The 19,015-nt window shown below is 53.1% G+C and overlaps 2 protein-coding genes and 1 long non-coding RNA gene across 4 annotated transcripts; 2 read left to right on the top strand and 1 right to left on the bottom strand.

The window, feature by feature from the left end:
• The first annotated feature begins 38 nt into the window (after positions 1–38).
• Positions 39–2,304, top strand: Tmem208 (transmembrane protein 208). The gene is made up of 6 exons (XM_005403670.2): positions 39–152; positions 691–786; positions 1,425–1,484; positions 1,565–1,701; positions 1,859–1,943; positions 2,032–2,304. The coding sequence occupies exons 1-6, from the start codon at positions 66–68 to the stop codon at positions 2,167–2,169; spliced, it is 603 nt and encodes a 200-aa protein (XP_005403727.1). The 5' UTR covers positions 39–65; the 3' UTR covers positions 2,170–2,304.
• A 287-nt stretch (positions 2,305–2,591) lies between these two features.
• On the bottom strand, positions 2,592–18,790 carry Fhod1 (formin homology 2 domain containing 1). Of its 2 annotated transcripts, XM_005403665.2 has the most exons (24): positions 18,576–18,790; positions 10,682–10,788; positions 10,201–10,265; positions 9,810–9,877; positions 9,633–9,738; positions 9,464–9,558; positions 9,150–9,261; positions 8,973–9,067; positions 8,734–8,877; positions 8,481–8,638; positions 8,232–8,402; positions 8,089–8,112; positions 7,689–7,742; positions 6,602–6,717; positions 5,921–6,525; positions 5,333–5,488; positions 4,949–5,131; positions 4,742–4,861; positions 4,500–4,661; positions 3,743–3,933; positions 3,456–3,648; positions 3,220–3,382; positions 2,944–3,144; positions 2,592–2,872 (listed from the first exon to the last, which is right to left on the bottom strand). In XM_005403665.2, the coding sequence occupies exons 1-24, from the start codon at positions 18,774–18,776 to the stop codon at positions 2,790–2,792; spliced, it is 3,573 nt and encodes a 1,190-aa protein (XP_005403722.1). In that variant the 5' UTR covers positions 18,777–18,790; the 3' UTR covers positions 2,592–2,789. The 2 variants fall into 2 exon arrangements, with proteins under 2 accessions (XP_005403722.1, XP_005403723.1); XM_005403666.2 differs by lacking the exons at positions 7,689–7,742; positions 8,089–8,112.
• On the top strand, positions 8,849–9,891 carry LOC102007232. Its single transcript, XR_001231046.1, has 3 exons — positions 8,849–8,926; positions 9,036–9,100; positions 9,803–9,891. It is a non-coding gene; the product is annotated as an uncharacterized LOC102007232 (long non-coding RNA).
• Positions 18,791–19,015: the final 225 nt, after the last annotated feature.

The raw sequence follows: 19,015 nt of genomic DNA, 5'->3' as shown, positions 1-19,015 counted from the left end.
TTAGGGAGGAAGTAGCCTTCACTTCCGTCCAAGAAACTGACGACTTTGGTCTGCACCGGAAGTGCATGATCTGCCGATGTGGTTCATACTCACTGTGGTTTCAGTTGCTCGCCCTAGTTTTCTCTGCTGGTTATTTGCGTCGTATAATGGCGGTAAGGAGGGTGGGGTCTCCATCAGAAAATCACTTCGGGCTGAGACCGTAAAATCAGGCGAAGGACAGCATAGGATGTGGGGTGGGCCAGAGGGAGGCGCTATCCAGCGGCCAGACTGTACTAGAACTCTCCGGGTCTGGGAGTGGGCGGGAGTCGGTGACGCAGGACCATTCCAGAACTAGTGCTAGAGGAGGGTGGGCATCACTTCCAGATATGAACTCCTGCAGCAGAGGCTGGAGAGGGAATTATTCAACACCCCTCAAGAGTGCCCCTGGAGGGGTCGTCAGCCCAAAGCTGAACCTTGTCAGGTTAGCTAGAAAAGGTGTTAGGCTCGGGTTGATTGTTTTCTGAGCCAGGAGGAAGCAGTCATAGCCGGAGGTGCTATGAAAATGGTGTCAGCTCTCTACTGGATAGGCTGGAGGAGGGGTGGACATCCCAGAGACTGTACAAGGTTTGAGTACCTAACCAGGCTGGTGTGGGAAGTGAGGAGGACTGTTCTTGAGAAGAGACCTGATGGCATCTCATCATCCCTCTGCAGCCCAAGGGGAAAGTGGGCACAAGAGGGAAGAAGCAGATATTTGAAGAGAACAAAGAGACCCTCAAGTTCTACCTGCGGATCATACTGGGGGCCAATGTAAGTGCCAGCCTCCTTTCTTCTGTGCCCGCTTAGAGCCTCACAACCCTCAGGTCTGTTTGCTGAGAAGTGGTGGTGCCAGCCAAGGCGCCAGAAGAGAACTACAGTAAAAAAGAAATGGTGTGTAGCTCAAAGGTAGAGCACTCACCTAGCATGTTTGAGGATTTAACCCCCATCACCAAAAAAACCCAACCAACCACCACCAACAGAAATCCCAGAAAGGATCAGTGCACATAGATAGTGCTGACTAGTAAAAGCAAAAACAAAAAAAGCAATGGAGTGAGTCCCAGCTGGATTTCACAGCCTTTTCCACCCCAGATACACAAAGGCTTTATTCGTAGGCTAACTTGGGTATCAGGAGAGTCTGGGTACTCAGACTCAGAAAGCAGAACTGTTTTTCTTTTTTTTTTTTTTTTTCTTTAGTTTTTCTCTGGTACCGGGAACCGAACTCACGACCTTGCGCTTGCCAGGCAGGCGCTTTGCCGCTGAGCTAAATCCCCAGCCCCTCAGAACTGTTTTTCTAATAAGAAAGGCCTGGCTTCTCCTACAACCTTGCCTAATTCTTGGTCAGAGTTGAGGGAAGCCCATGGTTTGGGAGTAGCATTTGTTCCCCAACCTGATGCTATGTTTCCTTGCAGGCCATTTACTGCCTTGTGACCTTGGTTTTCTTCTACTCATCTGCCTCATTTTGGGCCTGGGTAAGTGTCCCCATTCTGGAAAGTGGATGAGTGTATAGGGTCAGTGGCTGGTTTTTGATACTTGTGTTCTTGCTCTGCAGATTGCCCTGGCCTTTAGTTTGGCAGTATATGGGGCTAGCTACCACTCTATGTGCTCAATGGCTCGCGCAGCCTTCTCTGAGGATGGGGCCTTGATGGATGGTGGCATGGACCTCAACATGGAGCAGGGCATGGCAGAGTGAGTGTCCCCCACCGCCAGCCCAGGTGAGCGGGCCCCAGGGCTGGGGCGCTGGGGCCCAGAGAGCCCAAGACCCACAACCTGTAACTTGAAGAGAGTAGGAGGGAACGGAACAGGAACTGATCTACTGCCTTTACAGCCTCCCTTCTATCCATAGGCACCTCAAGGATGTGATCCTGCTGACAGCCATTGTGCAGGTGCTCAGCTGCTTCTCCCTCTACATCTGGTCCTTCTGGCTTCTGGTGTGTGAGCTAGGATTCTTAAGAAAGGGCCACTAACCCTTATCCTTCATTCTTTGCACCAGACTTCAAGTTACCTTCTCTCTCCTAGGCTCCAGGCCGGGCCCTTTACCTCCTGTGGGTGAATGTGCTGGGCCCCTGGTTCACGGCAGACAGTGGCACCCCAGCACCAGAGCACAATGAAAAACGGCAGCGCCGACAGGAGCGGCGGCAGATGAAGCGGTTATAGTCATTAACATTGTGGCCACAGGTTGCTGGGTGACTATCAGGCTGCATGTCTTCTATGCCTGGAGCAGTGAGTGCCTAGTCCAGGGCCAAAAGCACCACAAGGTAGAGGATTGTTGAATAAATGGTTTAGAACGTGGCTGTCTGTCTGGGTGATAATGAGGACAAAGCAGGAAGAACTAGCCCTATGGTATACAGGCGCGGGGGGAGGGTGAAAGAGGAAAAAGAGTTGGGTGTGGTGTTTGGGAGCCTGCAGTAGGGGGATTACAAGGTCGATCTCAGCCTGGGCAATTTAGCCTTGATGAGGACCTGTCTCAAAAAAGGATGAAAGGGCTGGGGATGTAGCTTAGTGCAAAGGCCCTGGGGTCAATTCCCAGTACCACAAAAAAAAAGGAAAAGTAAAAGAAAAAAAACGAAGAAAAAGGCTTAGATTAGCTAAGAAAACTTTATTTTGCCCCTTGAGTAGGGAGCTCACATACACGCATGTACACACACACACACACACACACCTAATACTGCTAAAAGCACTGGCCCCTGAGCACAAGGTTCTGGGACCGGAATTCTGTGCTGGGCCCTCTTTGTTCTACAGTCTCGTATACGACAGGATCAGTGGAGGCAGCACCCTCACACCTCCAGTCCAGGAGTCTTGCTCAGTCCTAGTGCCTGCACCAGGTCGTCTCCAAGCCCATTCTTCAACGTCCGTCTCACTGCAGGGATAGAATAGAGTTGGAGGGGGTTGTGGGGTTAAGGTGGGTAGTAGGTTTGTGGGCATACTTACAAGATTTTCGGTTGCCACGGGAACGCTTCCTTTCTCGAGCAGCTAAGGCTCGAGGACTGTTCTTAGTTACTGATTGCACTAATAGGTCCATGATCTCATCTGATGTATCACTGGGTAAACTCGAGCCTGGGGGTTCATCAGGCAGTGCAGTAGAGGGCCCCACTGCTGTAGACACAGTTGGGGAGCTACTCTGGACCATGCCTGAGGAAGATCAGATAGGGAGGTCAAGCCAAGGTAGCCTAGAACCCATTTCCCCCCAGCAGCTATGGGTCCCACCTCTGCTGCGGCGGCCATGTGTAGTGTTCTCCGGTCTGCTGGTCAGCAGACTCTTCATACTGGCATGACTGTTGGCATCACCCTGGCCTGGCCCACTCCCCACGGCCACTGGGACAGATGGGTTGTTGGAGACTTCCCCAGTCACACATGAGAACTTCTCTGTCTGGAGAAGGGACAAGAGTGAGTAGGGGAAAAGAACCGTGGGAGTGGCAGTCATGACTTGGAAGGGGATCCACCTCAGTGATCATGCGTCCCCGGGTCTTGTTACGTTCACGGTAAGTGGCTCGCTTCTTCTGATGCTGCAGTACCCGTTCCCAGCAAGTCCGATACTCGAGTGCAAACTCCCGCAGAATGTGGCAGAATTGCATGATGCGTACTTCACGAGCTGCCTGTGCAGTGTAGCCCAGGTAGAGCAGGAAGGCGTGGAACCTAGGCAAGTTGGAATGGAAAGGGATGTGGAGCCCTGCTTGGTGTTTGAGGCATGGTGGTGGTAGTCCTACCTCTCCCTGTCTTGCACCCCTACCTGTTGCAGACACGGCGGTGCACTACCTTCAGCATGGCAACACGGCGGGAACACTGGGCCAGGAAGTGGGTGAGGCGGGCACGCAGGGCTGGGGCCAGCTCATGCTTGGCCAAGCTCCGCAAGCTTTCCTCAGCTGTCCGGCTCCGGCGCTCCAGCTGCCCCAGGTTTTCAGTCAACTGCTCAAAGTCCACCTGGAAAAACAAGTGAGGGCCTGGGCATGGTGGTACTTGCCTGTAATTCTAGCACTTAGGATCCTGAAGCAGGAGTATTGCAACTTCAAGGCCACCTAGGGCTACAAAACAAGTTCAAGGCCAGCTGGACTACATAGTGAGACCCTGTCTAAAAACAACCAAATGACTATGTGTATTATCCTCCCATAGGTAAAACATTGTCTGAGGCTACTTCTGTGCCAGGCTGACCAGCCTTGGCCTTAGGGACATAGCTGAGATTTGGCCTGTGCTTTCCAAAACCTCATAGTCTAATGCAAGAGACAGACACGTCCATTTGATTTACAGGGAACAGACAAAGACTTCTTAGAGGAAGTAGCAGGTAAACAGACCCAAAAGGCAGTAGGTATGGCCAGGACAAGAAAGAATGCTTCTGGTAGAGGACGTAGTTCACCCACTTGGATGAGTGGATGAACTAAGCACACCCTGCCACAGTAGCTCAAATAGGGAGAAGGGGGAAGAGCCAGACCTAGAAAGCAGTGTATACTGTGTCATGGCCAATCTCAGTCTGATCTGTGGTTGATGCTAACCTTGGCACAGCGGGTCAGGGCAGGGATCTCTGAGTAGAGGTCGGAGGAATCAGGCCGAGTCTGGAGTACCAGAGAGCAGAGATGGTACAGCAGTGACTGCCGGCGCACCGTGTCCTTCACTTCTGACACCTTCTCCAGGTAGCTCAATTCAAAGCCGCTGCTCTGAAAGAACCCTGTCTGAGCTTGGGCCTGGATAGTTCCAGAGCCCTGACCCCCAGCCTGTGTGCTGGGACTTCACTCACCTGGGACCCATTGAGGAAGTTGCCCACAGCCAGCAGGGTAGCCAGGATGCAGCGGAAGGTGGTGTTCTGTACCAGCTGTTCCATGCCCACTTTTAGGTCAAACAGTGGCTCTGCAATTTCCTGGTGTGAAGACCAGGCGCCCTCAGACTATATGGTTATCATCATTCGCCCTTCCCTACTGCCTGTCCCACTCCATGACCCAGATACCCGCTCCATGCTGTCATAGTCCAGCTTGAAGGCCCAGAGTTGTAGGCGGGCAGCCAGGCCCCCAATGGAAGCAAGAGTCATCAGGAAATTCTCAGCTGGGCCCAGGGGCACATCAGGGTTGGCTAGCTGGGCTTCCTGGATCTTCTGCTTCTCTTCCTCCGTGGGCATCATGGTCAGTAGTTTCTGAGGACGCAGCCATCACCCCACATAGATCCCTCAGTTGTAGGCCTGAGGTTTTTGGCCCCAACTCCTCCTTAGGACACTGGGGGAGCCCAAGGGCCTGGTGAATGCCCTGTCAAGCCCATGGTCACTACTAAAGGGTTTGGAAATGCCCACTGACCAAGGGAGAGAGCCAGACCTCCCGCACACATAGGGTATCCCTACCTCAATGCCATCCTTGCTGACAGCAAATTCATCAAAGTTGAGCAGGGCAGCCTTAATGACATGCACAGGTGGCAAAGTGGTTAGACCAATGTTGATGGCATTGCTGCGCTTGGGGTCCAGTACTACAGTCATTGTTCGGCGGCCCTCACCAGCTTTCTGAAAGATTTGAGGAAGGACTATGTAAGACTGGGAAGGGACTAGGTGGGGCAATAATCTCAGAGAGCACTCCAACATCCTCTACTAAGTGGCTTAATGATCCCACAGCTGGCTGGGACTGGGATAAACTGAGATTCTACTGAAAGCTCTGCCAATCCTTTTTTTTTTTGAGACAGGGTTTCAATATGAAGTTCAGGCTGGCCTTGAACTCACTCTATAGCCCAGGCTGGCCTTGAACTTGCAGCAATCTCTCTGCCTTAGCTTTCCAAGTGCAGGTATTGCAGGCATGCAGCAGCACACCCAACTCCCAATCCCTTATCGATAGCCTCAAATCCTTCTCAGTTCTTTGCCTCAATTTTCCCATGTGCAAAAAGGGGCTAGCTTGACTAGCTCAGCCCTTTGAGCTGTAATTCTTCCTGCCTCTGGGTTTACCTTGGAAGGTAACACATCTTTGGCTCGTGACTCAAAGAGGTGTTCCAGCCGTGCTGTGTCCACTGAAACAGGCTCAAGGGAGGCCCACAGGGTCGGGGAGGGCCCAAAGCGGCTTGCAGAGCCTGTATGACCCCCAGCTAGCTTCAGCTCCCGCCAGAAGAGTTTTACTGTCTTTCTCTTGGTGGGGAGAAGTGGGCCATCAAGTGCTGAGCGGGGAGGAGGGGCCGCCAGGGGTGGAGGTGGGGGGCAGGGGCCTTTGATGGATAGCGGAAGTGGGGGTGGAGGAGGTGGGGGGCCTGCAGATTGCAGGGGCAGTAGAGGTGGTGGGTGTGGTATTCCTTTTCCAGCCTCCACAGACTCCACGTTCAGCATGTCCTTATCTTCATCCTCCCCCAGATCTGAGAAGTCCAGGTCCCCAATGCAGAGCTTGGATACCCGGGTAGGGATCTCCGGGATGGGCTCAGCCTTGGGGCTTGGTGGTGTCAGTGGCTCCTTGTGCTCTGGCTCAAGGCTCTGCTGGGCTTGGAGCAGGATTCGGGGAACAGTGCTCTGGGGTGTTCTGGGTGCAGAGGCTGGCTCTGGGGAGCCCCACAGTTCTCGTGAGCCTAAAAAAAGGAAGCAGCTGTCAGTATCCTATGAAGGACAGGGTGTATTCTGGATTCTGCCCACCTGCCTACCTACCTGGAGGTCCATCTGCTTCATCTGGTGTGGCCCCTGCCAGTGTCTCTGCCCGGCCCTGGGCCAGCACAGCCTGCTTCTCTGTTTCTGCTGCTGCCATATTTTCCAAAAACCGGGCTCTGAGGGAAGGTACTTGTCAGTGATAGTGCCTGTCACAAGTTGAGCCCAGGGAAATGCACATGCCTTTCTGGGCTCCTGGACGCTGCCCCCACTGTGGACACACACAGGCACAGGGTACAGTCATGCGCTGAGCAGACCCCTACCCGCTAAAGCCCAGCTCCTTTTCATTCCCATGTCTGGGAAGAGTTAAAGCCAACTCAGCATTCTTAGGTCAAAGAGCAGGGGAAAGTTCTGCTTAACATCTAACTTGCAAGCTTGCTGCTGCTCATGCTGATTTTTTTTTTTTTTTTTTTTGCCTGTCCTGATTCTAGACAGTAATCTTTATAGTAGGGGAAGGGGATGACTGTCCCAATGGGGACATCAGGCATTCCCTCCTTTGGCATGTCTGGCAGTTTCTGAGAGCTATGGCCCATGTCCAGGAAAAGATCTGGTAAATGGTGGGTACTCAGTTTATATTGAAATAATGAAAGTGATCCAATCTTTTTCTGACCCCTCCAGCCTCTGTCTATCCTCACTTACTGCTCTTCTCTCAGTCTTAGGTTGCTCCCCCACCCACATAGCACACAACATCCAGCACTCTAGATCCCTTCCCTGCCCTATTCCCAAGCTGGTGTATGTACCCTCATTCTAGTTTAAGCTATTAAGGTCTCACTTAATGAAGCACAGAGTATGTACCCTCATTCTAGTTTAAGCTATTAAGGTCTCACTTAATGAAGCACAGAGTATGTACCCTCATTCTAGTTTAAGCTATTAAGGTCTCACTTAATGAAGCACAGAGTCAACTATGACACCAGTGAACTGCTTCCCAGTACTTATTCTTTGGGTTACTCCGAAGGCATAAGCCTGATAGAGGGGGAGGCTGAGAGTCCCTCAGTTCAGGCTGCATGGGGCATGGGAAAGCCCCTGATGGAGAAGCAATGCCGAAGCCCTCAGCACATGGCAGGCCTCGCAGGCTGGCTTCCGTACTTACTTTAGCCCGGCCTGCACGGTAGGGGACTGGGGGACAGGTGGGCTCTCTGGGGCCCTGGTTGAGGGATGAGAGGAAGAGATGGTAACTGTGGTGCCAGCTCTACCCCAAAACCCACTTGCACCCACATAGAGCTGAGCAGTGATAACAGGATTCCTTCCCAGGCATGGGGTGGGAAGGGAAGCGGGACATGGAAACTGGAAGTGGAAGGAGGAGGGTGACATGAAGCAGGGCAGGATGATATGGAGGTAAAGAGCAGATCAAGAGTAGCAGAGAAACAAAGACAGGGAGGAAGGAGACAGGTCACCGGAGGCAAAAAGAGGTGGAATATCAGGAGATAAAGAGCAGCTGCAGGAGGAGAGGTCCAGACAGAGCCGAACCCCACCGCCCAGCAGTCACTTACCAAATGGGAGCAGTTTGGTGAAGTCTGGAAAGAAAGAGAAAGCACGCGTTTGGGCAGAGGAGGCTGAGGGCCCGTGAAAGGGCACAAAGTGGAGGGACAGTTGGAGACAGGATTCCGGGGACTGCCACCGTCTTACTACTTACTTGTAGACACTTCTCTCTCCAGAGCTGTCGATGGAGGGCGCCAAGGAAATGGTAGGAAAGAGGTTCGCCGAGGTACAGAGGCCAGAGGCTAAGCCCACTGGGCTGGAGATGGGGCTTGGCAGGAGGCCAGTGGAGGAGGTGGGGCCTATCGATGAGGCGGGGCCTATAGGGCTGGAGGTGGGGTCTGTCAGCAGACAGCGCCACATCCGGCAGATTCACCATTCCCCATCTCCCCAAGTTAGTACTGACCCAGGTTCAGGGGCACGCACAAAGCAGCCCCCACCCTCCAGAGATCTGCGGCTCCTCTTGCCCTCCTCTGAAGAGGGCTTTCTTCGCTCCCGTCGACCACCCGCAGCTGCAGCGGCTGCAGCTTCCTCCATGTCTCCATCCTCCAACCGCAGGGCTCTCTGGCAGAGGTGGGCCAGGGATGAGCTCTTGAATTAGGTGCGCGGGGTGGTGGGGAGCTGCACCTCTCTCCTTCATCCCCCCACTTCCAGCCCACCTCGTAGAGCATAAGCTGTGTGCGCAGGTCGACGTCGGTGCCAGCGGTGCCCAGGTGGCGCTGGACCAGCGCTTCCATGCCCTGCTGCTCCAGTGCATCTGTCACGTCATAAAAGGAGTCCTGGTCCGGGAGTGCCGCCAGCGTCTGCAGTGTGAGAACAGGAAGCCAGGGCTGAGACTGGTGGCGACCACAGGTCAGGAGCCCCAGCCATTCAGTTGACACCCAGCCCCCACCCATACCTTGTTGATGAGAGTGACAGTGTACACCAATAGCTCTGCATCAGCACCGTTCTTCTCCTCTAGGATGGATATCAGATTGGCCCAGGGGAGAGCACCTGCCACACAGAAAGAGGAGCAATCACAATGGGGTAGGTAAGAGGGCTCTGAGTGGCAGGGGAGGGAGAGAAAGGTTCTGACCTGTGGTGCTGGCCACAGAGTTCACTGCCTGGATGAAAAGCGGTGCGTTGCTCTCAGAATATTCTACAAAAACTAGCAGCAGCTTCAGAGCTGTCTTCACCACCAAGCGGGACTGGGGGAAAAGGTCATATGTGAGTGGGACTTGGGAAGGACTCTTGGGGCTGGACCCAGAGAAACGTCTAGGCAGAAATATATTGGCTCCAAATCTTCTAGGTTTAGGGGGGCTTCAGACTTGCTCCATTCTAGCCCACTGTGAAGTAGAGAGAACTGAGGCCCGGGGAGAAGCAATGGGAAAAGGATGTGTGGCCACTTACCAGGCTGGCACACAGTGTATATAGCCACTGCACTGTCTCACTGTGGGCCACCACCCCCAGCATCCCGTCCACAAAGAGCATCAGCTGGCCCAGGGCTGGGGACACAGAAATGGGAAGAGGTTAAGGTGGGTTACGGGGATAGAGCTCATGGAGGAGGAGTGGGGCTGACCTCGAAGAATGTAGCTCTGGTAGTTGTGATCAGCAGCAGCACCCACACGGATCAGGCAATTCAGCCCCTCTGAGTGCACGAATTCAGGCACCAAGTCCTTGTCTTCCTAGAGGCACCAGGGTAAGTTTAGGGATGCTCAGGCTGGACATCCACCCTCATCCCACTTCTAGACCTTACCTGGAAGATCTGCTTCAGTGAGAAGAGAGAGCGGCGGAGTTCAGGGCCACTGGAGCCATACAACTTTTCTGCAAGGGTAGGTAGGCATGAAACCCTCAGAGGAACACAGACGCAGTCTTCCTTTACTAGAACACAACCATAATCTACCACTACAGAAATTTTTAGAATTCCCCAACTCTCTTGTACTCCATTCCCTGTCCAGGCACTCTCTGCTACGACCACCACTGCAGTGTAGCTGTGGTGTCATTCCTAGCCCAGCAGGGTAGGCGAGTACATCCTGTTGCCATTCTACTCCATCCAGTCCAACACAAGTCAGAAAGAACCTGGGCCAGCTGGGCTATGTGGAGAGGATAGGGAAGCACTGCTGGACACAGATCCCTTACATACTCACCCAAGATAGTGTTGACCCTCACGGAGAGCTGGGTCCGCAGGATCACTGTGGGCTTTCGCCCTTTGCTGGAATTAAGAAGCCTCATCAACCATTCCCAGCCCATTCCCCAGGTCCTCTCCCCCAAAGTCAAGGCAATCAAACATCTCTATCTGCCAACCGTGCCCAGCTGCTTCCTTCCCCACTACCACTCCAAGGCTCAAGGGTAGAAAGACAGTTGGGTGTGTGCAAACACAGGTATCTCAGGTATGTGGCAGAGCCCCCCTCCAACCCTGGATAGCAGGTAACACTGGCCAGGCTTGGGGATTCCCCTGGCATAGTTCCCTGGGGCTGTAGGAGGTGACCCATGGGCCAGGATACAGATGGAGTGTCTCAGCTGCTGATACCTGAGCTGGCCCCTAGTGGGGACAAGGTTAGGGGGTTCCATCCATGCCAGCTCCCTGCAGAGGAGGGGGAAGGGCTCCCTTGCCTCCCTGGCTCTGACCTGATCTCTTCATAGAAGCTCTCCAGCATCTCCCGCTGCTCTTCCAAGGACAACTCCAGATCCAGGTAGTATCCAGAGGGAGACACTTGCAGGGCACAGTCCTCCAGCTGGCGGCAAGGGGAACAGCTCTAAGGACTGGTGCTATAGTTTGGATGTTGAATGTCCCCAAAGGTCCATGTGAAGTGGTGGAACCTTTGTGCAATGGGGCCTTGTAGAAGGCCTCAGGTATCCTCAAAGGGGATTATGGGACCCCAGCCAATCCAGTTTTTCTCTTTGCTTCCTGGATCATGAGATGTAAGCAACTTGTTGTACCACAGGCTCCTACCATGATGTGCCATCCTCACCAGAGGCCCAAAGAAATAGGGCCACTGTTGGCCAGGTGTGGTGGCATATTCCCGTAATCTGGGCACTCTAAGAGGCTGAGACAGGAAGATCAAAAGTTTGAGCCCAGCCTGGGCAACTTAGTGAGGCCCTGTTTCAAAATATAGAAGGGGGGCTGGGGATTTAGCTCAGCGGCAAAAAGCGCCTGCCTGGCATGCGCAAGGTTGTGAGTTCGGTTCCCGGTACCGGAGAAAAACCAAAAAAAAAAAAAAAAAAAAATAGAAGGGCTGGGGATGTAGCTCAGTGGGAAGGCCCTGGGTCCAATCCCTAGTACCACAAAAATGGAGAGGAGACTAAAACCTGCAGAACCATAAGCCAAAATAAATTTAACTTTTTTTTTTTTTTTCCAAGACAAAGTCTTGCTGTATAGTTCAGGCTGGCTTCAAACTTATTATGTAGCCTATGCTGGCCTTGACTTCACAATCCTCCTGCCTCAGCCTTCTGAGTGCTGGGATTACAGGTATATACCATTTTTTAATCTTTTAAAAAATTAAGTGCCACAGGTATTTCCTTATAGTAGCTCAAAGCTGGCTTATAAAACTGGGGGTATGTATGGAGACCTTGTGACCTCTGACCTCCTGCTTGGGACGCATCAGAGAGGCATACAAGGCTCTGCACTGTAGCTAGCTATGCCTCCTTTCAGCAATTCATTTTCTCTCTTTCTTTCTCTCTCTCTCTCTCTCTCTCTCTCTTTCTCTCTCTCTCTTTCTTTCTTTCTTTCTTTCTTTCAAGACAGGATCTCACTATACAGTTCAGGTTGGCATTGAACTCACTTTGTAGCCCAGGCTGCTCTCAAACTTGCAACGGTCCTCCTGCCTCAGCCTTCAAAGTGCTGGGATTATAGGCATGTGCCACTATGCCCGGCCTTTCTTTTTTTTTTTTAAGCAACTATCTCTAAAGTGCCTACCATGTGGAGAGCCCACTTGTTTCAGGTGCCAGTCTTTCTTGCCCATTTTACATGGCATCTCTTCTCCTGGTTAATACCTACCTATTCTTTAGGTTTCAGGTTAGATGAATTTTAGCAAATCTTCCTGACCAATGCTTTATGACCCACTAGTTGTGAGTTCCCTCTGAGGCCTTTTGCATAGCATTATCATATCTTCAACACTAGTTCCCTTACTCATTAATTGTGCTGTCCAGGTTCAGGCAACCTGCCTATTTGGCTCCCTGCTATATCTGTAGAGCCTAGCACAATACATAGTACATAACAGCACTCACTAATGGGCTAATGAATGCAAATAAGAAAAAGCATGGAGAGGAAATGGGAGGAAGTTCTTGCTTTTGAGGAAGGTCGCAGCCCTGTGGGGTGATAAGGTACAGCCACAAAGCCTAAAGCCATAGAGAAAGTGTGAAGTCTGCAATGAGGTGCAAACCCAACTGGGAGAGCTGAGAGTATGTTTGTCTCTGCAAGTAGCATGGTGAGGAATGTGCTGATCCAGACTCTCCAGTCCCTCTAGACCAGGGACTTTGCCCTTTCCCCATGGAGGCTATAGGTATAGCTGGACTTCCAATTTTAGCATCTGACTCAGTGTAGCATGAAACATTGAAACCCATGTCTGTAACAGGAAGGGACATTGTGCTCCATCCATGTATCTATTTCCTACTTTTCCCTCCCCCAAGCCGGACTGTTCTCCACCACCACAAGGCATAGCACTTGGCCCCTGAGAAGTGCCTGTAGAGCTGCCTGAGTGAGGTGATTGCAGAGTGTAAGGGCAGCAGAACTCTCCCAGATATCATCCTCATACCACAGTGCTGGCATGCAGGACTATGTGAAGTCCCCTCCACTTGAGTAACTCTGGCCCTTGTAGTGCCAGGATGCAGGGAAGGCCCATCTCTGGAGAACAGAGGGTCTTCTGATTGCCATCTCAATGGATAACTCAACCTCAACATTTATCCTGCTACTTGGTCAGCCCTGCCCTTCTCTGGACTCCACCTAAAGGCTTCTAGCTGCTTTTGGTCGCCTGGGGGGACTAGGAGCCCAGCTTCTGCCTCTGTTTAGCACCCCTGCTCTGGCCTGTTTAGCCTGACTTGGCTCCTTCCTGGCAGTTTAGCCTGTGGGGCCACTGCTGGGTGACATCCCCCGCTTTCTTGGGACATAGGACAAACACTTCAGCTTGTTCTCTGTCCCACTTCCTGCCTGGCTGCTTGCCCTCCCTTGGGTGCCTTGGGTGGGCCTGGCTTCTTTTTTCTCCCTGGGAGCAGAGTCATCTTATCCATGGCCTGTTGGGGACAGGTCTGAGAGGGGGCACCAAGGCATCTTTCTCATGGCTGGGTCAGCTGAGGACTTTACATACCGCCTGATCCTTCTTCCTACACAGTAACTCAGCAGCTTAAATACCGCACTCCCATCCTGGTCCAGCTCCCTCTTCCAGCACTTTGGGTAGAATACACCCATCCCACAGCCATAGCCTCTTTCAGAGATCCCCCAGATCACACACATCTACAACTCATTCATTCAAACACTCATGAATCAGGCTAGTTTTAGGTGCAGAGGACACAGCAGGAACCCCTGTTTCAAACTTCTCTTCCTTCCAGCCCAGTGCAGGTAACAGGTTTGACTCAGAAAAAGCTCACAAATAAATGTCAAATCACAACTTCCATGAGAGGTAAGACAGGGGAGGTGCAGACTGCTGTACACACTGTAAACACCGGAGGCTGATGACATGACACCTGATAATCACTCACACACTCAGGTACATGGCCAGGTATGGCTAAATAGCACATCCCCAGAGAGGTTAGGCCCACCATGCTGTCCTATCCTGCATGCACACTTGCTTGTTCCATTTCCAAAAGAGCAGAGAGTGGCCCTCTCCCTCCAAAGCATCACTTGGGGCAGGGGCCTGAGCACTAGATGCCCACCTCCCTTAGCTTCCTCAGGTAACCAGGTTTAATCTTTTTCCTTCATGGTGGTAGATTTGACCTCCTCAGATACTTTACCTGTCTGAGCCTGCCAGGGCTCCATTTCTGAGAAGGAGGTCCCAGGCTAACCCCCAGCCCAGTACCTCCAGGACTGTGTGTTCCCCAACTCCCAGCTGTCCATCCTGGGTGGAGGTAGTGGGTAGTGGGCTAGAGTCAGGCAGGCAATAAAGAGAGAAGACTTCCTGCCAGCAGGACGGTACTTATCCCTCACACACTTGGTCCCTTTCTGGGGTCATCATTCTGAAAGCCAAACCTCTGGGCCTTGTTTCTCACACCCTGGGACTGGGCCAGGCCTGAGCAATACCAAATCCTGGTCCTTGCTGACAGTGCTTAGGGTCAGCACACAGTATGTGCTCACATTCTGGCTCTTGTCTTCTTCACATCTCCGGTCTCTATCTTGGGACAGAGTCCCTCCCCATTCTTCCCAGGCTTGGCCCCACACTTCAGCCTCCCGTCCACTTTACTTTCCAGGCTCAGGCTGTTCTGGCAGGCTAAACCCAGTGGTTACAGATAATTTATTAATTTTTTTTTCTTTTTGTGATGCTGGGGATGGAACAGGCCTTGCATATGCTATCACTGGGCTACACCCCAGGTTCCCCGATACATGTATTTCTGTTGTTGTGACGCTGGGGATTAAACCCAGGACCTTTACATTGAGTTATATCCCCAGCCCCTTCTTACTGTTTAGAGACCAGGTTTTGGTAAGCTGCAGAGTTGCTCTGGCTGGGCTCAAACTTGTGATCCTCCTGCCTCAGCTTCCCAGAGTGCTAGGATTACTTTATATATGGTTTTATAAGCAGGGTCAAGGTTACAGAACCATAGAGTTTACTCTTTAATGTTTTTTGTAACAGTTTAATCAGGTGGGAATGAACCCTCAGGGGCAGGGAGCAAGGAAGGTGGAGCTGAGGGCAGCATTACATGCTGAAGGACTCTGTTTTAGGAAATAATTGGTCCACTGCCTCTTTCAACTCCTTCTCTATAAACACAGGACCCTGTACTCTGAAAATCTCCCTTCCCTATTATCATGGGTCTCCAGCTAGACTGTGACTTCCTGGATGAGATGACATGGATGGGCCTTGGGGAGGAAATCCACATTTGTTATGCCTTCTCTGTGCTGGATACCAGGCTGCCTATTTCTTGATTCTCCTGCTAATCTTTTTACAGGTACGGAAGTCAATACTCAGAAATTTAATAAATTGCTCCAGGCAGCACAGCTACCTGACCCAGATCTTGGGTAGATGAGCCTTGGAAGTGCTCCAGGGAACCCTGAAGGAGAGGTAGAGTGAGGGCTGGAGACTGCCCCTTCAGCTTCCTGGACTCTGCAAATACCCCAAACTGGTCCTCCCAGTTCCAGCAAGAGGAAACACAAATGAACACACAACATATAGGCTAGGGTAACACCACCACAGACCTGGGTCCTAGCGTCCCTCACCAGGCTGCACCTAGCTTCTCTAGCCCAGAAAGACTAGCAGATGGAACACACTGGCTTCAGGGAAAGCAACACATGCCCATACTCCAATCTTCCAGTCTTTCCAAGAGACTCCCATAGCAGGGACTAAAGAGCTCAGGTCATCATCAGAGACCCTGTTTAAGAACCCTCAGGACCCTTTCAGTTGGTTTCTACCTTAGCAGGTCAGGTTTACATTTCCACCCCTTTGTCACAAATGCTCTAAAAGGATAAACAGAGGCTGGATAGGTGAATCCAGTCAGGATACATTCCAGGACAGCAACTTCTGTCTTACTCTGATCTTTAGCCATCACTGTCTGTGAAAACAGAGTTGCTGGTAATGACCAGATTTGTAGGGCTATCCTTGTTTCTAGGCAGAGACTCCTTCAGCCTTTGTGGGAAAAGTCAGAGAAGTGCTCCAGGTCCCTTTTCTCAGAGCCCAGGGAGAAGTCAGAGTTATTCCAAATGTGGCTGCGCCTTTGGGTCTCAGAGGAGGCTCTTGAGTCCCTTCCCAGAGAAGAAAGTGGGACTGGGTACCTCTGGTTTAGGAGATAAGATGCCAGAAGACCAATTCTCCTTTGGGTTAGGGGCAAGTCCTTAGGTTTGGAGATAAGATGCCAGAGAGTCAATTCTCCCCTGGGGACAGGAACAAGCCCATGGGGCTGGGACAGACTTTTGCACAGATGGAAGAAAAACACTTCTGAGCTCAGCTGGGGACACTAGGCCTGACCCAAGGCACTGCTAGGCTTCCCTCTAACCAATGAGGCCAGGAGATGAGTCAGAGGCTGTGGCCAGGAGCTTCCTCCTAGACTCAGAGGAAATGAGCAAGGGCTTTCTCAGAACTTCCAGCTCTGAATGGTTTGAAAGGGAGCCCCCAGGGGAAATCTAAGGCCAATGGGGTGTGGGGGTGGAGCCCCAGAGAGAGAGAGGCCCAGCCTCTCTATACACACCCAGGAAGGGTGCAGGGATGATAGAGGCCAATGCCCAGAGTGGGAGGGTAGAAGTATTTTGGCTATCCTCTCCTGGACAATTGTACACAGGATCTCAAACAGCTGTACACAGGATGAAATAGTGAATAGAGAACACTTCCCACTTAATTCTGCCCTACAACCTGGGGCAAGGATACCTGGGTTTGGGGGCCATCTCTCCCTTCTAGAAGGCTAGGAAGGCAGACCTCAGTCATGTCTGGGACTCTGGGGCACTCACTCACAGGATGAGGGGAGGAACCAGCTGTTGACATTTCCTGAAGAGGGGCTCTGCTCCCCCCTCCCTTAGCTCTCTGATGTCTCCTCTGCCCTATTCTCAGTCCTTCTTCCTCCAGCCTTCTATTCTGGGCCTGTGGTCACAGTTTATATTTGGGACAAGCACATCATAGTACATCTGACCATTCCTGGAAAAGCTGCCAGCTCCAGGGAGTCCTGACTCCAGGCACCGTTGTACCTTAGCATGCCCATCCAGTCCCCATATCTTCTCAAAGGGGGAAAAAGACAGTCGTCAGGTACTCCAGGTGGGAGATCCTGAAAAGGGACAGACAAGGACACCCCGAGTTGGGGACAGGTGATTTACATTCTCTATGAAGCTCAGTGATATCCTCAGCTAGGAGGCAGAGGACAGGCACCTGGTAGGGTGGGGAAATGCCCCTCTGCCCTTTTTTGTGGTGTTGGGAATTCAACCCACGGCCTTGTGCATGCTAATCACATGTAGGAGATGGGTTTCTAAATGAGAAGGGATGGCTCCCAGCCTCCTCCTTCAGCTGACCTCTCAGAACTGTCCCCAGATGTGAAGAAGGGCACTAGGTCCCGTCCTACAGTGGGGAAATAGGAGGAATGTTATCGTCCTTCTCGTGCTCCCTCGTTATTTCTGAACCAGCAGTTCCAGGAGCCTGAACAGCCTCAGTGGGATACCCCTTTCTCTCTTGTCTGAATGCTAGGTGGCCTCTGGCTGGACACACTTCTTTTAGGTCCACTTCAGTTTGTCCCCTCAATCTCGCAAGACAGGAAAGGGCTGCATCAAAACAACAGAGGTGGGCCGTTTGCTGTTTCTTTCCAGCTGTGGCCTTGAAGCTTTACTCCCCAAGCCTGTAGTACCCCCATCCCTCCCATCTGCACCCGGAGGCAGAGGCGGGGCTGCCTGAGGAATGCAGGCCGGGGGGCCTGGCGCCTGGGGCACATTCCAGGGGAGACCCCGGGCCTAAGGGGCATGTTTGCGCAACTCAGGGCACAGCTGAGGCACCCCCACCGACATCTCTCCTCTTCCCCACAACTCCGGGCAGACTGGCTGTCGCGGAATCCTGAGGAGTGGTAGTGCGCCTCCCAGAGTCCTGGCCCGGAAACAGAACGCCGGAAAGGGCTGCCTGCGGGGGGCTGAGCGCTGCTAGCCGAAGGGAAGGTCATCTGGAAAAGAGCCTCTCCCGCATGCTGCAAAGTCGGCCTTGGGATCCGGACAAAGTAGGGCAGGCCGGCGATTTAAAATTAGCCGGGCCTGCCTCCTCCCCTCCAGGCGCTGGCCGCCGTTTGCGGGTGAGGGGTAGGGGTGGTGACTCAAAGGGCTTTTCCACCCCTGCAGCCTCCCGCGCTCCGCATAGCTCAGGCTCGGCCGCTCCCCGGGGACTCCCCTCTCCCCACAGAATCCCTTCTTGGCCAGTCCTTCCAGCCGGAGCCCACAACTACAACGGAGAGATTCGGTCCCACACGTTCCATCCCAGCTTCCACACCGCCCCAGCCCAGGCCACCTTCAGAGGCCCGCCCCCGGTCCGCCTCTCCTTGTAGTCCCACCTCCACCTCACCTGGAAACTGCTCCCTCCCCAGCCCCGCCCCCTAGGTCTGCAGGGGTCTGAACTACTAGTCACCGTGCCTAGGGCAGCCACCGTGGCAGAGGACAGCGAGCGGACCCCGGGCACCTCTTCAGAGGACCTCACTTTGAGAGAGCAGTAAGGGTGGCGCAGACCACCAACTCCCATGTCCTCTCTTTGAGATCTCAACTTGAGAGCCCCAGCCCCCGCTGGCGGAGCAGCGAGGACCCTGGAACTCCAGCCCAAGACTTTTCCATAGGACCCGATCCTACTTCTCCCAGAGAGGCGCCTTCCACTGGCTTTCACGGCGCATATCTGAACCACCAATCGCCTCAACCGTTCTCCACCACCCTCACCTTAAGTGGCGCCCCCAACAGGCGGTGCAGTGCGGCTATCTGAGTGCTCAGAGGCAGCGCTCCGTCCAGAGTGCAGGTGGGGGCCCGGCGTGGCTCCGGGAAGTTGGCACATGCAAAGGGGTCGGTGTCTTCCAAGTACTGCACCCTTACGGTCACCACAGATACCGGCTCCCCGTCCCCGCAGTCTTCCTCGCCCGCCATGGCTCGGCCACCGGCTCACACCGCGCGCCTCAGAGTTCCTGACAGGGGGCAGCTTCGCTTCGACTGACTCTGCTGTTTGGGCCGGGCTGGACCGGACGCTGTTGGAGGGGCGGAGCCAGACAGGCGGGGCCGAGGAAGGGGGTGGGGCCAAGACAAGGCCCAGAACATGCGCTAGGGGTACACGGCCGGGGGCGGGGCTTACGACAGCCACTCAGAGAGCCGGGCGCGATCCCGTTAGT

Source organism: Chinchilla lanigera, unplaced genomic scaffold (assembly GCF_000276665.1).
Source record: "Chinchilla lanigera isolate Chin_1 unplaced genomic scaffold, ChiLan1.0 scaffold00083, whole genome shotgun sequence".
NCBI lineage: Eukaryota > Metazoa > Chordata > Mammalia > Rodentia > Chinchillidae > Chinchilla > Chinchilla lanigera.
This window is presented reverse-complemented; position numbering and strand designations above follow the sequence as displayed.

What these genes read in the sequence shown, in the direction of transcription:
- Tmem208 (XM_005403670.2), top strand. Translation starts at nt 66, where the DNA reads ATGATCTGCCGATGTGGTTCATACTCACTGTGGTTTCAGTTGCTCGCC. An exon ending in GGATCATACTGGGGGCCAAT is followed by an intron (nt 787 to 1,424) that starts GTAAGTGCCAGC and finishes GTTTCCTTGCAG; the next exon opens with GCCATTTACTGCCTTGTGAC. An exon ending in ATGGAGCAGGGCATGGCAGA is followed by an intron (nt 1,702 to 1,858) that starts GTGAGTGTCCCC and finishes TTCTATCCATAG; the next exon opens with GCACCTCAAGGATGTGATCC.
- Fhod1 (XM_005403665.2), bottom strand. Translation starts at nt 18,776, where the DNA reads ATGGCGGGCGAGGAAGACTGCGGGGACGGGGAGCCGGTATCTGTGGTG. An exon ending in CACTGAAGCAGATCTTCCAG is followed by an intron (nt 9,739 to 9,809) that starts GTAAGGTCTAGA and finishes TGGTGCCTCTAG; the next exon opens with GAAGACAAGGACTTGGTGCC. An exon ending in CTCTGTGGCCAGCACCACAG is followed by an intron (nt 9,068 to 9,149) that starts GTCAGAACCTTT and finishes TCTGTGTGGCAG; the next exon opens with GTGCTCTCCCCTGGGCCAAT.